Below are 21,499 nucleotides of genomic sequence, written 5' to 3' on the forward strand. Positions count from 1 at the left end.
CGCCTGCGTCATGTGACCGACGTCGACACCACCCGTTTCTGCGCCGGCTCGACCCGGAGGACCTTCTCCCTTTACGGAAGAAGGATAGTTTTACGAGATAGAGATCCTTCATCTGGACGATTGATTAGATATTTATCTGATAATATCCAGATATGGTACGTGACTGTTTTGCAGATATTCGCTAGTCTCAATATGTCTCAATATACAATAATTTGTTGATGATATAATTAATGACTTGAACGAAACATTTAACAGGCCACTTGATAAATTTTAATTTTGATTAGATTTACAAATTTTTATCCGAGATGGCGATTCTGCTTATTGTGAAATATTTCTAAAAAAGGAATATTCCGTCGCAAGTATTTTTCATGTTCGAATCTGTTTCTTAGATATTTCTTGGATATCGCGTAGCTTAATATTATCTATAATCAATTTTTATAACGCGAAAATAAAGGTAATATCATCTTCACTGTTACGAATCCGGGTCAAGCTCAGATCTGGTAGTGTAGACCGGATCATTCATGTCGATGAAGAAACTTTTATCCCTCTCTGGACGTTGCTATCTTTCTCTTTTAATCAATATAAGTCGGTATTGCAACAAGTTGCAAGACGGTTGGGAGATGCGAAAAAACACGTTCGCTCGTTTGCGAGATGCTTTTAAACGCGTGCGTAGTTATTTATAATTTCTTGTAATTACACATTCGTTATTCACATCTTACTTGAAAGCATTTAACTTGCGGTTTCTCTTTCATCATTACTTTAGCTAAAAAATACATTCTAGTATTTTGATAAAAGGATAAAAAAGAATAACTCATTTTCTAAACCTCGATTTTTCTCCAGGATAAAATTTTGAAATTTACCGACGAAAGTTAAATTATTTCTAGATGTCAACATAATTTGGAGCTATGAATCGCGGCGAAACAACCCTCGCAGGACTTTCGTCATTTGTTTTCCCGAGCGAAACCCCTCGGATAGCTACGTGCGCCTCCTGTAAGGGCGAGTACGCCTGCGCGAGAATAACGAGCGATTTCATTCTCGTTTGCGTAGCTACCCCTCGATAATTGGTAAACGGTTCGATAGATAGGAGCGGCTGGTCGTAGAAAAAATGAACAGACATCTTATTTGAAGTAAAAGCATTCTCTGATATGAAACGTAAAGATTCGCATTGCCACGCCTACAAGCACGAGCCAAATCGCAATGGAGTGAAACGACGGTATCTCGTCCTGCCATTCCCTTATCAGATTTTTCCGACATTATTGATCCTTGACAGGGCCGTCGTTACCTTGCTCCTCGAAATGGCAGTCGTGGGTACCAGCTAGAATTGGGTCAGGGCCAACTGAAAGTGTGTCGCGTTCCATTTCCACGCATCAGCTCTCATTCATTAGACCGTCTTATTTGTATACTTCATTTCTCTTGAAAATATATGGATCGTCCTGTAGACGAGTATCAAGAATAACATTTGTGTAATGTACACGTGAATGAATAGTAATTTTTAATACTGCGGCAAGTAACATACAATAAAGTAGATGTTATAATTTCGGATTTCGGAATCCCAGGGGGATTCAATTACGATAATACGAATTAATACAATACGAAAATCGGAAGGAATTATTGAAAACTATTAGTAACATAAAACAACATCGATTTATTCAACACAAATACTTGCACGTTATGATAGAGGTTCGTAGTAATGATAATAATGATAATAATATTCATATATACACGAAATAAGGCACGTTCGATATTACATTAATTAAACGCGCGACGGGTGCCGTGCGCGGGGAACATACAATGTCCCGGCGGTTGCGTTATCCACGATTATTATTACTATCAATCATATTCCCCCCTCTTACTATATGTAATGTCCTTACCAAATGTAAAAAATGTCGTATATATATAATCTGTATAAATGGTCTTCGTCCATCTGCATTCGCGTGCACATACATACTTGCATCGACCACCAGAATCGCAAATCGCTAAACGAATCCTCGCGATAGCGCGGGACCATCCGCGAACAGTCACGCTCTCTGAACTATTCGACGTGTTCTCGTATCTCGCATCTTGACAAAACTGCGGCTTCGAGAAACTTGATTAGTCCTAAGACGAGAACAGCTAATTAGTCGTATCTAATTAAGCACACATTCGTACACGAGTTAACCCGCTGCTTACTATTCTCTCTTCTCTCTCTCTCTCTCTCTCTCTCTCCCTCACTCATTCACTCACTCACTCACTTACTCACTCGCTCGCTCGCTTCCTTCCTCTGCGGATTCCCTTACACCATTAAACATACATTAACGCATTTATATTTAATTATCGTTCACGATTAATTACACGCGAAATCGCAAATCCGAACGTACACCCATTTCTGTTATTTCACATTCACATTCTGTTTTTCACACCTATTTCCTGATTTCTAAATACCTTATTCGATCGATTTTAACACGAAGTATATGTATACCTTTTTATGATTTTCTCCAGAAAAAAAATCCATAAATAGTATCTGAATTTTCGGAGAAGAGAAAGATATGTATAAAATTACATGATATGATAAGATTTGTCATGATGGAGTTAAAAATATAACGCAGTGCCTTTACAAAATTAATAATCGTCAATGATACCACGCGTTTTGGTACATGTGACAGCATTTACGATTTCGTTGGCACGCAGAAATCATTCTTACGGATCGTAAGATGTGAGGATGTAAAGTACCGAATGAAGATAGAATCGTTGAATCATGTGCTTAGAAAAAAGACGTCTTGCGATTCTCAACACATGTAATTAACAGATAGAGACTCATTATCGACGACTTTAGTTTTAAATCTCTATTACAATACGAAGACTGTATGATTTCTTTATACCGATTCTCAGTCATGTTTATGTAATGATATGTAGCTACAATTATAGAAAAAGACTCACATTTCCTTATAAAAGTGTACTCCACTTCTTTCTCTCGTCGAGTATTCGTTAGCAGATTTACACATTCGACTAATCGCAAAGTCGCGATCGCGATAGCGAGTTTCATCGAAAGCGAAGACAATCCGCGGTTTAATAACTCATACACGCTCGTACTCTTATACTTAGACGCTCTTTTAAACCTACTTAGGCGGTACTTATATTCTGCACTGGCATCAAGACGCTCACATGAATGTACAAACGAAATCAGACAATTCGCCTGTGCCTTCGGAATGTTCCACCGCTCTTCTTCTCTCCCTTACTGATCTATGAACAATAGCTAAATTAAATTTTAAATAAAAATATGTTTTGTATTGTACGCGAATGGAAATGTCGCCACTATTCGTACTCGTTTCATCATTTCGGCGAGTCTGGAATGCAAAGTTCATCTCCAAAAGGCGGCAAGAAAGAGATTACCATCAACGAATGCCATCGCGAATATCCAAATCGGCGACTGCACGCGACACATAATTATCATATGGAATGACGTTAATGATCGACAGGGATATATTGTATACATCTCGTCGCAGCGAGATGAATAATAATAATAAAAAAAGGATCGTTTACATCTCCACTGTCGGCAATTTCGTGCTGCGGACAGTTTCGTCTCTTGAGAACTTTCCGAGTACCGACACAAACGCAAGAACAACCGTTGATGATAAACCATCTCCAACTACGAGATGCTATTTGTGAGAATTGCGTTGTGAGAACGATGCGGTTGTAATTCCTCTCGCGTTTCCTTCAAACTCGCACATGACACTGCGAGAGTGAAAAGAAAGGCATGACTGTGCAGGTATTGTTCGGTACGATCTCCGTAAATCATTCGGTGCACGCAAGTAAACGTTTACCTTTTACGTTGCTACGTGTCCGCCATTTGAATCGCCATTCGTGTTTAGCGCGAGAGCTTAGGATGGTAATATTTCAAATTTGGCACTTGACTTTCTAGAAAATAATAAAATTGCGTTTGTACGGATCTATCGAAGACATTTTGGAGTTTGTTCCTTGAAATGATCGGCGCCACAGGCCGAGAGAGCGCGCGCGAGAGAGAAAGAAGGAGACATAATTCGCTTAGTCGTCTAAAATTAAATGCAATCGACAATTAAATGCACTCGCAAGAATCGGTGCGATACGTGGCTCCTGCGATGGCACCGAGTATCACGCTTCCTTGATACTCTTGGAAGCGCCAATGATCAGCGAACGAAAGTGACGATCGAGAGCTACTCGATGGTCGATACGATCACGTTCGTCCGCGATCCCATCACGGTTCAATCTCTCGCAATAGAATCTCTTGGAACTCAGAATTAGAAAAATCAATGACGATAAACAATCGTGCGCAACGCTCAGAAAGTATTCTAATTAAATGCGATATTCCGAGTACAAAATTCTCTAAGCATATCGTCCTCGCGAACATTTCGTTGCATCACGATCTTCCGCGTCGTCATCGATCACATTCGCCGATCTCGTCGTAGGAAGAATCTCGTTGAATTTCCGTTCTCGTTGTTCCCGGACGAACGTCGTGGAATCGCGCAGCATTCGCGTCTGGATCGTCCCGAGGCGATCTCGAGCAGTGATCCGCAGAAGTAACTTTGAGACTCGGCGCGATCTCGGATTTGCGGAGATTTATCTGCCGAAACGGGTCTTGGCGATCGAGTATCGTTTCCCTGGTAGCCAAGATCCGGCGCGCTCGGAACCCTGACCGAGATTGTGCGAATGACGACGCGAGGAGGTGCGGTATCACAGCTTCGACGGGTCGTAATTCTCGAAGGACCACCTCTGTCTCGGTGCATTGGCCGAGCATTCCTCCATCACTAGTTGCTGCTTGCTCTCCGTAATCGCCAGACACTTGTCGCTGCTGCCGTGCCTGATGTGATTAGTCTGAAAACAGAGAAATGGAGTTTGAGTAACGCGCGGATCACGAATTCAACGAATCAATTTCGTGAAATTTTCTGAAAATACTCGCTCGCTCTCAGTTCTTCTAATTTGATTTCGTTTCAAGATTCGCTCGCGACGGTTCGTAGGAGAACGGTACCAGAAGACAATCTATTACCTGAGGATTGTAGATCCATTGTTGATTCCCTTTACTACCGTGGCAAGGATAGAGGATGACGTCGCTGCCGCTGTAATCCAAGCACGACTCGTCTCGACGGATCTCACCCGTCTTGCTGAGCATCCAGTACTGCGACAAATGATCTCGATTAATGTTTTCAGGATTTCAACATCACAGGCTTGCCTACGACCACTGATTCTGACAGATGCTATCACAAAAATAAAAAAAATGCAAGCACGATTTTGCAGAGAGAGAGACTCAGTTGAAAAAAATACCACCAATAAAACTGATATACGGGAATGTTATCATCAGAGGGGGGTAGCTTCGACGTGAATAAAACATTGGTTTTTAATATGTATGCATTTCCCTATGTATATTTTACGAAAGCGTTCGCGCCCCTGTTATTGCGATTTCCCTCTCCTCTTTCCCTCTCTCTCTCTCTCTCTCTAAAACAACGATATCCGCAGCCGGGAATCTGCAAACCGCAGGAATGCAAAAACGTAAAACCGTTCGGTATTCGCGTTTAATCTGTCGTATTGTGTTTACGGGACGCGAAAATCAGCATGACGTTGCGCGCGATGGAGTATTATCGTGCGCGACAAACTGCGGGCAGATGCGGATTTTCGCGGTACAGCAGGACGGTCGATCGATTACACACCTCCGCTTGTAAAATATCTTGTTCCGAAACGATCATGTGCGCGCGGCCGAGCGCGCGGCTAACAATTATTCACCGCGCGCGCGAAACGCTCGGCTCGCGCGGAGCGGAACACGCGTGCCGGAAGCGCGTCGACGCGGTCTACGCTCCGTAATGAGCGCCGATCGCCGATAATCGAGTCCAGTGGTCCTCGAAATTGCACTCGTCCGACCGGGCAACGGTCGCTGTTTGTGCAATTCCAGCCGCCTGGAATTGACAGCGAACACCAACGAGTCGCGCGTTGTCGCCCATAAAGGCGACTTTGGTCCTCGGAGTTTCCACGATTCCGAGTCTATATCGATTATTGACGGCAGACTCAAAGGCGTGAATCTGGGAGAACGTTCCAACCGTGAAAACTCATTTTACAGGCACTTTCTTACGGGAGGGAAAGGAAACGAGAAATAGGGAAACGCGTATCGCGCGGTCATAATTATTGACAATTTAACACGGCAAATGAACACGAACTACGCAAATTGGGACAGCGACTGTCAGAACCGTCGGGTCGACAATGTAGTGTTTTCAAGTGCTTTACAAGTATAATTAGAGAATAGTGGGCACGGGATAACGAGAAACAAGCATTCACTGCACACATGCATCATCAAGCATCGTTAGCCATGCACAACCCGCGTTCCATTCTGCCGGAAACTCTCAAATCAGAGTGCATTATACCACACTGTCTCGAGTACATGATAGAAGCGTGCGTTATGTTGCCACGCCACCTAAAACGTACCGCTTTCGCGTCACATGCTTTCGCATTCTTTCATCCCCGCGCGAATCGCGTGAAAAAATCACGTTGCCTTTTACACCTGGAAAGATAACGAATAATGAAAGAACGGACGAGAGCGCGGCGAAATGGAACAGCCATCGCCATTTATGCGCGTGTTCCGTACGATCGAGATTATAGCGTGACGCGACACGCTGTTCGTATCACGAACCCCTGAGCATAATGTCGATGATAATTCGGTACACACGCGCGGTACAGATACGCATTGTAGTCGCCATAAACGAGCCACTCGGCAACCGCAACGGCTATCTCGTGCGATACACTCGCCTTCCATCCGCTGATGCGATTATTCACCTTCCATCATCCGCGATCACGACTGATCCTGGATCATCGGTGCGTATCCCTCGTACTCTCGGCCTCCTGGTACACGCACGCGGGGGCAGGAGGGGGAGGATCGCAACTTTATCAGCGTCAGTCATCAGGGCGGCGACCGAAAGCGTAATTGCCGTGAAACCGCGGCTTAATTGCAGGGGCAAACAGCTAAATTAAAGCAGCGCTTTACCGGACTAAGCAAGCACCGACTGATTGTGTTTTTGGCTGTAACCGGTTACCACGGTTGTTAAACGCCAACGTTTCCGTGTGCGCGTATGTGCAGATAGGCTTTAACAACAGACCGACCGAATGAATGCAAGAAACGGGATAAAGCGCCAATTTACCGTGATTCCCGCATGGATCCCGCTCGATCCTGTCGAGTGTAGCTCGCTAATAAATTTATACGATAAAGCGTCAAACCGGAACGATGAAGTTTAAATTGCGAAAAGAACAACGACGGCAGGAACGGCACATAGTCGTGAAAATGTCAAACGCAAGCATCTGGTTACGCATCGTGGCATTTCGATATCTCTCGACGAATTGTAGAGGCCAAATCGACCGTTTGATCAGCGTTAAGAAATGTCAATGTTAAGAAATGATAGTAATCTGCGCGTAACCACATCAAAAGTCAGCGAGATTGAGGTCATCGCACCTAGGGGTACCTGGGACGTGGACTGATGAGCACCTACACCAGATTAGCGACGCTACCAGTCACGCCGAAACGCGGCGCGATTAATACCGAGTTAGCGTGCATGCAAGCCGATCAGGCGTTTCAAGGGATGAAATTTTACACACGTTGCATTTGACTTTCGACTGAAAAACTACGTATTAAAATTAGATGCACCTGTTACCCATCAATCGATTAGGAAAGCCTCGATCAGGCGTTTCAAGGGATGAAATTGTACACAAATTGCATTTGACTTTCGACTAAAAAACTACGTATTAAAATTAGATGCACCTGTCACCCATCAACCAATTAGGAAAGCCTCGAGAGATTTAGTACTTTGTGAATGTTCCTTCCCCTATTTGGATTAATTCGAGATATATACTGTCGTCGCGGCTTTATCGGTGTACCTGATTGCCGCCTTGACGGTGACAGGGATACAAGCCCACCGGCTGATGTAGGTCTTCGGATTTCCCTGGTGAATCTATACACATCCCGCTAGTGATTTGCCTTATCTGCGATGGAATAGACAGAATTTCACACGATTACTGCCAGATAAAGACTCGTTATTACTTATTCCGCGTCTCGTGCGATCGCACGGGTTTCATCCGTTGCCCCTGTCGAGAATCCAAGCAGCTGGAAGCGCGAACACACATGAACACGAACGCGCGCGCGATTAGGTGCTCTCGGCCGTCATTGGGGAAACGACAATGGATCGATATCGCCGATGAGACGGAAACTCGATTTTCTAGTAATTTGGTATGTAGCTTCGATTAGCTTCGCGGTGGAATTATGGGTCGCACATTTCACGAGTCCGACCCGTGTGTGCACTGTTTACTCGTGCAGCATTATACGATAATAATTAGACTGAATATACTGACAGGATGCAGCTACTAACAAGCGCTGTCATTTCGTGGCTGAGAACTAAAACGATCAATCCATCTGTGTTATCATTGATATGTAGCATCATAAATGTATCATTTAACGCGGTTACTGCATCGAAGCTTTTACCGATTAACTCGTTGACTCGTTGACTCGAGGTCTGACTGTCGAAGCTTTTTATTCTTTCCATTCTTATCACGTATTGTCTATTTTGACACTGCATCGCGTTTCGCGACGTAACAAAAACGGACCGCTCTGCGATGAATAATCTATTGTACTGAGTATTTATTGTCTAGAAGCATAGTAACGAAACTGCATTTTCAACTAGAGTTTCAGTCAGAGTGGTACTAGAACGAAAAGAAACTTTACAGCCAGGCGAAAATCAACAAAATTCAACGAAAATCGCGTTTCCGTTTGAAACTCTGAACGCATACACAATTTCACACATCAAACATGGACAGGCAGTTTTACGGGACAATGCGTTTGTGGTGAAGGAATTTCTTCGTGCGCGGTGTCTATTGTACCTGATTTCCGCCCTGTCGATGGCAGGGATACAGTCCGCACGGTTTGTGCAAGTCGGCCTTACGGGCGGGTGAGTCCAGGCAAGTGTTGCCGCCCTCACCGAGGTTTCGCACCTGTTTGTTATTTTTTGGAAGTATTAGTGAGCGCACCACCGTACCGTTAGTAATACCCGGGAGAATATACTCTATGGAATATTTACATATATATATGTACGTATAATATGAACAGGAATAAAAGTTATTCGGAAAAAAGCATCGTCAACGACTCTGATATTTCTGATTCGCACGTTTTCTCGCGTTCTTTGAATTTCATTATAGGAGATATTTATGTGAACTATTATTGCCGACCGAATTAATTAAACACAATGAGTTTAATTAAATTCCGAATGTTCAATGTAAAAAAGCCATGGACGTTGCTTTCAAATATCAGGATATAAAAATACGCCTTCCGTGCGCGGAGGCGCGATGTATCTGGAAGGTAATAATTGGATTAATAAAAACGCGACAACACTTTGGTAACGAGATTGATCGTTGTTCATCTGTGCCTTTCGCAAGAATTCTGAAATGGAATACGCGATGGGCATAAAGTATGACCCTCTGTTGCGTGATATTTTTTTCGATCACAGATTCGCGGCATGCCCGGGGAAGCAGGACCGCACAGACCGCAGATTGCGTTCTCCATTTCTCAAATAGACTGAAACAAATTGAAAATGAGGTCTGCTCGTATTTTGTTCGGTCTGACGTACGTGTCGCGACCGAATGCACGGCGTGCGTGTGCGTACGCGCGTGTGTTTGTGCGGATACACTCTCTATGAGTATGAGCGCACATGTGCCTGCGTATAACAGCAGGTGCATTCAGTTACGGAGCTCGGTCAGCAGTCCTGATTTCGCTGCATGCAAGAATTCTGTGGTCGTTGCAGTTTCAACGCGAACATCTTCATCCCACTTTTCCCGTCTCTACTCCCCGTCTCTTCCTTCTCGTGGAAGTCGTTCTCGTTGTCGGCGTCCTCGTCGGCCGACTGGAATAAAAACTCATGATTTATAACCGGGTATCCCGGAGGTCGATAAAATTTCAAAAGCTCCAGCTCCGTCGACGTTATTAAAGGCGGCTCGAAGGCTCTTAGTGAACTCGATGAGAAATATGATCTGGTATTTAGACAACTTTATGGTCCCAACTCGGAGAGTTGGAACTCGGAGAGTTGGAACTCGGAGTAATATCGCGGAAAATTACGTATTTCGGGCATTTTCTGAATTTCATATCTCGTTATTTCATATTTATTATTACATTTTTCTCATTCGGATTATTTATTTAATCCAAAGAGGGGATATTTCCTTCAATCCTGCTTTCAGTTTTCTACATTTATCTGTACGCGAAAAGAGACAGTTTTTCAGAGCGTTAACGAAACGCTCTGAACTTCTGAGAATATCTGTAATTTTTGCAATTCCATGCGAGATGTACCTACGTTACAAACACTTTGTCATGGGATTTGATATGGAATTAATAATGCAATAATAATGCAGTGCAAAACTGCGCATTGTATTGCTTGCTCCTCATCCCATGCGATTTAGTATAAGAAATCCCTTCTATTCGCGCATAGAATAACTCAAAAATCATATATACCCTCCGGAGAAATATACGTTCTGTCCGTGCACGTATGTAGAAACACGTGCATCCGAAATTATTCACATTGTGCACTATTTCTGGACCATCGCAGAATCGTGTGAACTATAAATCCAGTCATTCCTTCTTGGCTACGATAGGGAAGACCGGACGTGATTTAGCCGCTTCTGCAGAAGCAAATAAAGAGCAAAAGGAGAAGACACTGTAGAAGGAGGCAAAGGTGAGACGTCTAGACGTGGAAATGGTAAGAGCATAAGTTTTGCCGAAATATACGAACAAAATTGTACACGCGAAACGAATTATCAAATCTCTGTCAAATTTTATTTCACGTAACTGTATAATTCTTGATGATATTAACGCTGAACAGTGCGAATAACTGGAATTTCGATTCTGTTAGAAAAGTACAAAGTTTTGGATTTTCGATGAAAAATATCGATTATCCGATTCCAATACACAAACAGTGTATTCTTGCATATTTTATATGTAGGTATATTAAAAATTCCAAAGATTTCAAGAGTTGTGTACACAAAATATTTTGAAGCAATATATTACATATACAAGATTGGAAAAACCCAATTATACGCAAGTTGATTAATCCCTACATATCGGAATGATATCAATAAAAACGCTAAAGAATAAATGGCCACGCACAATAATTCAAATTGGCAAAACAATTAGTTATGCCGACATGCCAGGTATAACTGAGTAGCGAAATTGTTATTTCGTATATAGCACGAACCGCATTCCGAAGTGCTCGGCCGCGTGAATGCTTCTTCGCGAAAATGTGCGCCCATCCTTTATACATTCCTCCTTTTTCCATCGCTTTTTTCGCGATGCTTTCTTTTAGTTTCCCTATTCCGCGGATGCCAGTGTCAGTGTGCTTGGACAGAAAAAGAAGAAAAAAAAGAAGAGTACAGTAAAACACATTCCTTGCATTCTATTCGGGGGAAAACGTGAGTGGATCGTAACAAACGACAAGACAACGGGGTTGGATAAGGTAAAAAGAGGGTTGGTCGATAGCATTCGATAGCTCTCGGATTCCAGTTGCTTTTTATCATCACGTTCAATTGGAATATTGCCTTTGCACGATCGAAAAGTGTGTATGTGCCGCGTGTTGTCTTAACGGTGGTGTAAAATTGTGATTTGCCAGAAGTCGTGCTGTATCATAATCAGCGATTTTCCTTTCGCGAATAATCTGTTCCTTTTTGAATTTTGTTGTCACGAGTTACGTATCAAGTATTACATAGAAAGGAGCGAATCATTTCGCGCCAGATTTTTTGGATCCACTGTACGGTCGATCCGGATGATACGCCGTGGCGCTTCCGGCATTATTAAAAGCTAAAATATTTCTTCGATAACGGAGCAACACGAGTCGCGCGCTCGAAACTTACCCGGAATTTCCGGTACAGCGAACTTGAGTGCGCTCGGTTATCTTGTACGGCGTGTACGGAGATAGCATGAGGACGAAGATTATCCTGATACGAGAAATCCAAGTGAAGTGTGAAGATAACGAGACGCGCCGAGACCGTGCACGGATGTGCGAAAAAGAGAGAGCCAAGGTGAGAAAGAGCGCGCACGGAACGGAGACGGAGATAAATGAGGGAAAGGAGAAGGCATGGGCACGAAATATTTGAATCGCGTGACATTGTGACACGTGTAATGCAAGCCGAGGTTTAACTCCTTCGCCTCTCTGAAGAACATTAAAGTTCTCTGCACGGTGCTGGGAATAATAGGGGGAGGAGGGCGGGAGATGATAATAATAGAATGCACGAATGAATTATTTAATGACATGATTAATTCACAACGTAATTGAGCCTTGTATCATGACACGAAATTTTGTGTTTGAAACGCATCAACATATGTCTACTTAATATTATATGTTTCAGTAGCCAACACATTTCGTAACGATAAAAAAAACAATCGCTAAATTTTAACTTTATTAATAACATGCGAGTATGTCACTCAATTATAAATGGTACATTATTGGGAACATGTGCTCGTATTTTTACCGAGTATTTTTACTAAGTGGCGTGTCCTACTTGAGGTTTGCATTTTCCTTGAGCAAAACTCTGCGAAAAAAGGTTTTACGCTACAAGTGTTTTACTTCCTTTGCGGGGTTGCGTTGAACAGCATGTTAAACATGGTTACCAGGTATGACGGTTAATGCACCGTCGGCTCGTGATAAAATTAAAGTAGCAAAAGGAAATTTGGAGGAAAATGGGAGAGGAAGAATGATGAAGTATGAAATATTCGTGTCACGTGACGGTGCAATTTATCCGTTGGTGCAACGTCGTTAATACCCTCGGTGACTACGTACCGTGACTTTGTCACACGGAACGGCACGCTACATGTGAGGAGAGGACGTGTAACGATCCGCGTGGAAATGCAAGGTACACAAGCGGGGAAGGCGGATTTATTCCCGACAGCGTTTGCAATCATTTCGCAATTACGAATGCAGCGGAATAGCACGGCGACGGCGGCCAACGCGATGAAAATACATTCCGAAATAATCTGACAATCTGCCCTGAGCGGCGAAAATATATCCTGAAATGAATTGATTAATAAAACACATCAATAATATCGACGCTGACGGCGGCGGCGATGCCGATAAAAGATTTATTAAATGCAGACGGTGAACGGTAACTGGGGGAAAAAACTCGGAATAAATCACGCACGAATAAATGACAATGTCGTAAATAAATTTTCGCGACGTGGAAAACAATCATGTAACACGAGAGTTCCGGTGCTAGAAACAATTTGATAAAAATTTATGGAAAACTTTTTTCCATTTCTTTTCCAATGGTTCGGCCATTAAGTAGATGGATGTAACGATTTGGGTCTCTATGCCGTGTTATCGACGTAATCGTGACAATATCCGACAATCGATATCATTTCGCAATTATGGATGCATCGAGACGGAACGTAAAAGGATCAGAAGACGGGTGAAGGGAGGAGGAAGCAGGGACGACACGACTGAAATAAATCTCCGCGTGATTGATCGTCCGCTATGAATCGCGCGCGCTGAACGATATTAATGCACTATCAGTTTTGACGGGCTTGCTTGCACGCGAATGGTTCGCATGTACCGCGCGTGTAGCTTTGACGATTCTGTCGCTCGTCGCCTCTGTCCGATATTTATACGTTCGATTTTACGCAGCGAACCAAGGGTTACAGGGGAATAAACGACGTGAATCGACAAATTCCCCGTGCGAAAATTTCGCGCGTGCCGGCATATAGCCGTGTATTTGTCATTGCGATTTCCCTCCGCTTTTTTTTCTACTTTGTTCATTCATTCTGTTGCTTCTCTTTCCTGGTGCGTTCACGAGTCCCTGAGATATAGACTTCGACAGCCGGCATTGTCGTAAAACTCTGGCGCTATGGTGTACCGTCGTAAAACGAACTGGTCTATCAGTTAATAAAATCAAAGGCAGATTACTTCATTTTTATCTTCATGTGGAGTCGTTTTACTTCAAGATTTAAGACAATTTGAGATAAATTCAGAAATAGACTGTAAGCTCGATATTTCTTCGAACGGAGGATAACTTCCTCTCTGTAAGAGGGTTCACTTTGTAATCTAGTTGCATCGGCAAAATCGCTCGTGCTACGTAACCTAAGAATTCACAGTACCGATCCGTGGGAATCGATTTCCGATTGGATGTCGAGCAAGCCTTCATCCGCGATGCGACCGCGATTACCCAGACCACGATTCGCATTGTTTCGCAATCAAAGGGGCATTGTTTCCAGTGTCGCGAGCTCGTTGACATCGATCAACGCCTCTGCTGCCAACATTCGAACCCGAGGAAACATAGGTATGATCCATCGAAGATTACCTCATGGTTTTATCGGCCTGTAATCCCTAAGCTTCCAATTAGTTCGTACTTAATCACCAACTAATAAAAACACTCGCCAAGGAGAATATGCTATTTCTCATTTTGTATTAAAAATACCGCCGAGAGGCAAGAGAAATACGTTTATGAAGAAGTATACCCGACTCACTTGTAAGATGTAAGAAATAAGAAAGCGATACAAAGGAGAAATAATTTGACACTTTTTCAGCAACTTTATCTATCTGACTACATTTTCTCTCGCGAAGAGCCTTCGAATGTCGTAATCCGACACCTTGATGGATCAAAGCCGCGACAACGTCGTTAAAAGAGGAATCAGTCGTTTCTCTCATAGTTTCCGCTTCTCCTTCCTTGATTCCGGCTGATGGTATTCCTCAGGCCTTCAACGTCAGCACCTGCTGAAAAAAGTGTTCAACGAAAGAATGTGGAGTAGTCTTACCTCTCCTGAGGCGACTGCTTCGCCCGGAATGAAGAGTTCCGGGTAAACGTTGTCCAGGTACCACTTGAACGACTTGCACCCCAGTTTCTTCCTAAGGGTTTTACGCTCCGATACGTCGCCGTAATTTCCCTAGAAAAGTTTAACGTACAATCAGAATCGTGCTTGTGATAAAGATGAGAAATACGATACGAGATTACAAGATTACAAAAGAAGATATGAAAATTTCATCTTTACAATAATAAATGTTCTAAACCAAACAAAACAAAATAAACAGGTTGATCTTATTATTGCACTGAATGATTATTTGCACATAAGGACACGGAGGCATAAGAGCGAAAGCGATTTATCTCGTTATTTTATGAAGCCATCCATGAAGATGTCATCCTCGATAGACTCGATCATTACACATAGCGGTGTGCTTACGGAAGCGATTTATTCTCTAGGCTTCGATTTATCTCGTCGATTGGATCTCGACAGGAGAGAAAGGGCGGACAAGTATCAAGGATAAATGACAGATCGTTATAGAAGGGGACGAAAGAAACGTCCTTTAGGAGAGCGAGGACATGCGCGCGAGCCTTAAGAGCACTTGGCACGTTTATGGCCCTTTTTTACGACGAGTCTTGGTCTACGCCGTCTACGCGATTCGCTCCATCATCGGCTACCTTTATCGTTATCCTTCATCTCATTCTTACCAACCCGCAATGGCCAATGTTTACGAGAAACTTGGATTAAAGATACATGGTTGAAGCTTTAATGGCACGCCATGGAACAAAACTTTTACGACCAAAGATAAATGATCGGTAATTACTTTCTTGCGACGAAAAGCTGAAAGAAAGTTGATATTATAAAATGCATTTAAACGTTTTTTTATATTTGTTCCTGTGCTTCTCTATATTACTTTCCATTTAATCGTGAAAAATCTTGTTTATTTTGCTTTTTGCGAGTTACAAAAGTCTCGTATTGATCCATCCGCGATAACGCTCCATTTTAATTGTTCCCTCGTAGTGAAGCGCGCGCAGTGAAGGATCGTACGTGGATGGAAGGAAAGTTATGCATGCGACAATGCACAAGTACTCACTTTATCGTGACCTATCCTCTGATAGTAGTACTTGGCGTACTCATCCAGCCACACTTCGCTCAGCCTTATGCTGTTCCTCTTGAGCACGTTCACGCCACTACGCCACTTGTAGGGCGAGCGTTTCCTAAAGATGTGACCCACGTGCGAGCACGGCACGATTTCCAGAGTGCCTGCGAGCGTGCCGAATTGTCAGATTAATATTTTCGATCGCATATATTTATACGTTTTTATTCGATGCGCTTTTCATCCCAAATGAGTAATGATAACGATAATATAATAACGTAAAAAGAGCAATTTCATTCTACGTGAAAAGCAGGAAGATTGGTGAATTTGGGAGATAGTTTTCTAATCTGAAAGAAGACATAATTCTCCTTTCATTAATATTGCTTATCAAGCATACCTCCGCACATCCAACTCTTAAATGACAATTCAAGATTCTCGCCACCCCAAATGTCGAAGCCGCTGTCATATGTGCCGATTCGTTCGAAGAAGGCGCGATCGATCGAAAAGAGTCCGCCTGCCATCGTTGGTGACCAAACAGGTTCGGCCGGATTTTTGTGCCTCTTTTTCTCCCTCTCTGGCACCGCGTGCCAATTGAACTTGTTAACAGAAATTCGTTACATAAATGCATACGTAAAAGCAAGATGCATAAAATTTTTCGACGACTTTGAGAAACGTTAAGAATCATAATTGTAATCTTGATACGCGCAAATTCAATTACGTTTCGCGTTTTCTGTCGCCCCGATGTCGCATCGAAGATTTCGTTTACCTGAAGATTCCAATCAAATCCTCCGACGTTTACGCCACCCGAGTCGCGCCAGTGGTATTCCAGGGTTGTGTCGTCTATAACATCGATCACCGGACAAACTACCGTTGTCGGATCGCGTGCGATCCGATCCAGGAGAGGTTCCAGCCAGCCCTCCGTGCACTCGCAATGACTGTCTAGATACGTAAGTACTGGCGCCTTGGCCGCCGCGGCGCCTAACAGGCGTGCCCTGATAAGGCCCTCTCGTTTATTCGCCCGAATAATCCTCACCTTCGGATAATTCATCATATAGTCCTCCAGCTGACGTTTTAGATGAGCTGTGAAATGATCAAGGATTTTTCTAAGTTTTTATCAAACCAATGTCGGTTTTCGAAAATAAAATGTATAGTTGCATAATTTACGACGCAATCTCCTAATACATAACAAGCTATTATCGACGGAAGTTTGAGACAAAAGTTGGGGCGGAAGTACCGGCATCAGACTTCCTGCGGCTTTCCTCTCTCTTGTTTTTGCTAAATTTCCGCTAATTTCGTATATACGTTGCCCAGAGGACGTATGCTTCCGGCGGAGGATATTGCAACAATAAACCCACCGACATGCTTGTTTCTCTAGGTTTCTCTAACGTCGATTACGTTCTTAATGTCAGATTACGGTTTATTTACGATGTCATTTGCAAGCTCTTGCAGCAACGATTACCTCTCCCCCGTCTTCCTAGATTCATTTCCCAACCGCAGTCAATTTAATTGTATGCCAGGTAGAAACAACGATATAATCCTACGTAACGGCGCTTTCCCTATATTCATCCGAATTATCAACATTTTATCGTTGATCTAGTAAAAAGTATTGTGGTTACGGTCGTTGCTAATAGTTCCAATAAATATTATACATGTATGATAAAAAGTGCCAGATTACTCCTTAAACCACCGTTAAAGTATCATAAATAGCGATCAAAGACAAGAGAGAATGTAATAACTTTTTCCGTTTAATGTTAATCCGCGAGGATGCAATACAACTTTGAGGTCTCGCCTCTATTACCTTGCGTTACTTCCGGCAATCGTAGACGAGATCTATAGATTTGTAGAACGCCAATGATAGTAATACGAGTCGGCGGCAACAATTAACAGACATCCGTGATTTATTCTCCGTTAGGATGGCTTTATGAGGGACCGAGCCACTAATCCTAAGCCTCTGCCCTCTAAGCTCGGTTAACTATGGATAGTATAAAGGGATTCTACGGATCAGAGCGTGTTTCGTGCAAGCGCAATGATTACCGAGTGCTGTGTACTTGGAATAGAGACAATAGAGACGTCCGCTCAATTTTACGCACCCTTCGGATAAATTGACTTCAACGCAACCGACGTATTCTTCTTGTTATCCTGCTTTCTCCAATTCGGAATTTCGCGTCGATTTAATGTCGGAAAGCATCTCATCATCTCGTGTGACGTGGGAGGAAAAATACAGGAATGGTTGAACGTAGATAGGATTGTACGTAGGATCATTCTAACAATCACAAATCGGGAAAATATCCCTCTCCGAGTATGTGAAAGTACTGTGAACAAGGTGCATTACGCCGTTAACTGCACTCAAATGAGATGAGATGAACCGTAAGGGGTCAGAGGTCAGACATTTAACGTGCACGCAATTGGCATATGTGCGCGGATTCCGCGCGCATTCCAACCTCAATTAATTTCTAATGAATTCCTTGAATACAGAGGCACGCATAAACCTACCGTGGCCATTATTGCAAATTTCATTATGATTTTGCTGAGTGCACTATGAGGCGCAGATAATGGAAACGCTCAAAGAGCACTGGTCTGTCGCTGTCGAGAGCGCTCATAATTAACTCCGTAATCCCCGTCACCAATCTCCTATATAAAGCTAATTATCGTGCATGCGTTTTGCCAAGGGGACTAAAGTACCCACTGTAAAATTCATTACAACTTTCTCTTGCGGGCTTTATTAATTATTGAATTCATTTTAATCCGCCCTGTGCGTTTCGACGAGCAGGCAGAACATGTTCCTTCGACATATAAAATCGATATGTGAAAAATCCTGATATGTGTGGCTCAGAAAAATTATTACTGGGTCTCCCGTGGATTGCGTAGGAATGTACCTAATCTCGAATTAGAATCAGACACATGTAAATCTGTTTGTTAACAGCAAGTTTGGCTTATTTTCCTGACATGAAGGGAAAAAAGGGAAAAAGACTTGTATAAGGTGTGGCTGTATTATGATCTCATTTCAGTGATAAAGCAATCAGTTGCCTGTTAATAGCGCACACCAAGCTGGCCAGGAGATCGCTGAAGCAAGTGACTATGTTTATAGGTTGAACTTCTGGCCGGAACGAAGGCTTATCTCCAGCTTTTAATAGGGATTGCCAGCAACCACCTTGGCTATACTGTTTCCGTCACGTCGCATTTTTCTGCACCAAGCTTAATCTCGGACACTCTTTCTCTTGGGGTTTTTATGCTTATCCGCTTTTATTATGCAGTAGGATTTCGCGCGATTACGATTGCCGAACTGGCCGAGTGATAATTAAATTGCTGAGTGATATGGTGTTTTTAGCACGAAAATGTTATCGCAAGATTTCATCTCTTACTAAATCGACATTTCATGCGTGTATCAAGAAATACGAATCTAGTCGCAAGTAAATAGTTGAAACTTTGCGTACAACTACAAACTTTTCACTAACAATAATTCTCGTTTTACTAGATTTTATAATTTAGATTTCGATTTAGCGAACGATTTAGCTTTGTTGCACGAACGTCAATTTATTTGGAAACATGCAGGTACGTTGAAGCTCTAATTGCCTTTTCGCATTCAAACAATGCGTATGGACATACATATTCGTTTCGCCAGCATTCGCAAAATTGCATGTTTGATATACTTCTATCAACTTGGCGTAAATGCCTCTAGGTGAAAAACAGCCACAGCTACGCCAATAAATAAATGGGAAATATGAAATGAATAATTGCAAACGTAGTTTACCGGGTTAATAAAGATATGACAATTTAAATAAATGACAATGTATATAGCTTTCCTGGCAAGAGCATTATATGCGTAATTTTGACTTCCTTGCTTTCCAAAACTAACAACGTTTATGAATGTGAGATATTAAAGCAATTCAAAGGATCCCCTTTTCAAAACATTTTCTTTATCAAAATTTGTCAAAACCTAGTAATTTTCGATATGATATAGCATCTATGCTCGATTTTGAGAGGGAAATAAATGGTGACGTTAAACCTAGTCGGTCGCTGAAATTGCATGGACCTCTCGTAATTTTCTGGGCGTCTGTAGAGGAGGTCGGGAGTTTCTCTTCTATTCACGTCGTAGCTGCATGGTGAAGAGATGGATCGCAATTAATCGATCTATCGTGAAACTACGAAACACTGTCGCGATAACGAATCACCCACCCTGCTGAATGGAGACGCGGTTGCACGAGCAAGTACAGGAATATAATAGCCCGTGGTTTCTGTTCGTTCTCTGCTTACGAGTTTCCCGACGTTTTACCAAGGATTTTTCATCGCTCAACGATGAGAGTTATGCGAGAATTTATGACGCTACGCAGGCGATATGCTATTCCGCTTCGATCGCGCATAGACGGTATTTCGCTTTGAATCCGAAATACATAGTGAGGTTTTGGTGATAATGCGAGAATAATTGGTTCACGGTTTTCGTTATATGAAAGAAATACTTTAAATATTCGCGCACTGTACGCGTAACGTAACTTTTGTTTCAATTTTCCATAATGAATACTCGTATGGAATTTTCTCTGCATTTTTCGGTACCATAAATAAAGTTAAAATAAACGTACGCGAAAAAAGATCTATTCCGCATCCTGTTATTACGTTCTAGCGATAATTATATTATCGAACAAAAACTTCGAACGGTGTTTCGTTAAATTTTCTTTTATTATGAAAAAAAAACACTTACGCATATCGGAGAAGTCATCGACCAAAATAATCTCCTGTATCAGATGCTCTGGCGATCTATCCAGCACCGAGTGCACTGTACGTAACAATACGGACCAGGCTTCGTTGTGGAAGCAAATAATCACCGCTGTTGGTGGAAGATCCTTCAAATACCTGCCAGGCTCTTTGCACCTGTAACACAATACCGAGATAATTATTAAATAAACTGTCAATATGATTATGCCAAATTCACAGGTATTCCGTTGAGAATATCTTTCATGTATAAATATTAAAACAAAGTCAGGTAAAATATATTCCTACAATAAATATGAAGATCTTGTCTATAAAATTAGCATTGATAATGGATAGCGCGATTGTTTACGAAGGAAACGCGCATATTTGATTACATTACGGTTTGCACACGTAATGCAATTCAAATCAAGTTGATCTTGATCTGCAAATCGCAATAGGGATAATTATGCCGAACCGATATGTATGACAGAAGATATGTCAGGAAAATAAGGTAATACGATTAGGGTGGAGAATGTTTGCAGACTAAATGCCCACGAGGTGTATATTCGCTTGAAGCTTACCGCAAAATGAATTCCAGAGGTGCAGGATTGCGATTTCCGGATCTGGTTAATGCACCAATGTACAGTGGATCACAGACGTCGCGGTTTATGGATACAGCAAACAAAAGTTTCTACGTGCTTTCTCTGTTTCCTCGGATATTCGCGAGATCTTTGTGTGTTTCTCTATTTATTAACGTATGTTCGTCAAATTCTGCGATGTATCCATTTACTCAACACTTACGACTAATTCGCGATATTTACGATTCGCGATATTTTATCATCTGATGAGCCGTTTAATACGCAAATACATTTTGATTTACAACGGGTCTTTCCGTGATTAATTTTGGCGTAGATGACACATGTTTCATTCACAAAGCAATTATCATACATTAATTTCAAGTATCCACTTGT

At 42.4% G+C, this 21,499-nt stretch overlaps 1 protein-coding gene across 7 annotated transcripts in view; it reads right to left on the reverse strand.

The window, feature by feature from the left end:
- Positions 1-1,625: 1,625 nt before the first annotated feature.
- The window catches only part of LOC105276243 (putative polypeptide N-acetylgalactosaminyltransferase 9), a 157,078-nt gene continuing 137,204 nt past the window's right edge, over positions 1,626-21,499 (reverse strand). For 6 of the 7 annotated variants that reach the window (XM_011333726.3, XM_026972326.1, XM_011333723.3 and 3 more), the window contains 8 exons: positions 20,539-20,708; positions 16,609-16,922; positions 16,240-16,438; positions 15,840-16,009; positions 14,762-14,890; positions 8,860-8,970; positions 5,000-5,128; positions 1,626-4,827 (listed from right to left, as the gene is read on the reverse strand). In XM_011333726.3, the coding sequence (XP_011332028.1) occupies positions 4,687-4,827; positions 5,000-5,128; positions 8,860-8,970; positions 14,762-14,890; positions 15,840-16,009; positions 16,240-16,438; positions 16,609-16,922; positions 20,539-20,708 (1,363 nt within the window). In that variant the 3' untranslated portion in view covers positions 1,626-4,686. Of the gene's footprint in view, positions 4,828-4,999; positions 5,129-7,863; positions 7,969-8,859; positions 8,971-14,761; positions 14,891-15,839; positions 16,010-16,239; positions 16,439-16,608; positions 16,923-20,538; positions 20,709-21,499 lie in introns of all 7 variants that reach the window. The other variant, XM_026972328.1, reaches the window with a different exon arrangement.

This window comes from Ooceraea biroi, chromosome 9, assembly GCF_003672135.1.
Source record: "Ooceraea biroi isolate clonal line C1 chromosome 9, Obir_v5.4, whole genome shotgun sequence".
Classification (NCBI taxonomy): Eukaryota; Metazoa; Arthropoda; class Insecta; order Hymenoptera; family Formicidae; genus Ooceraea; species Ooceraea biroi.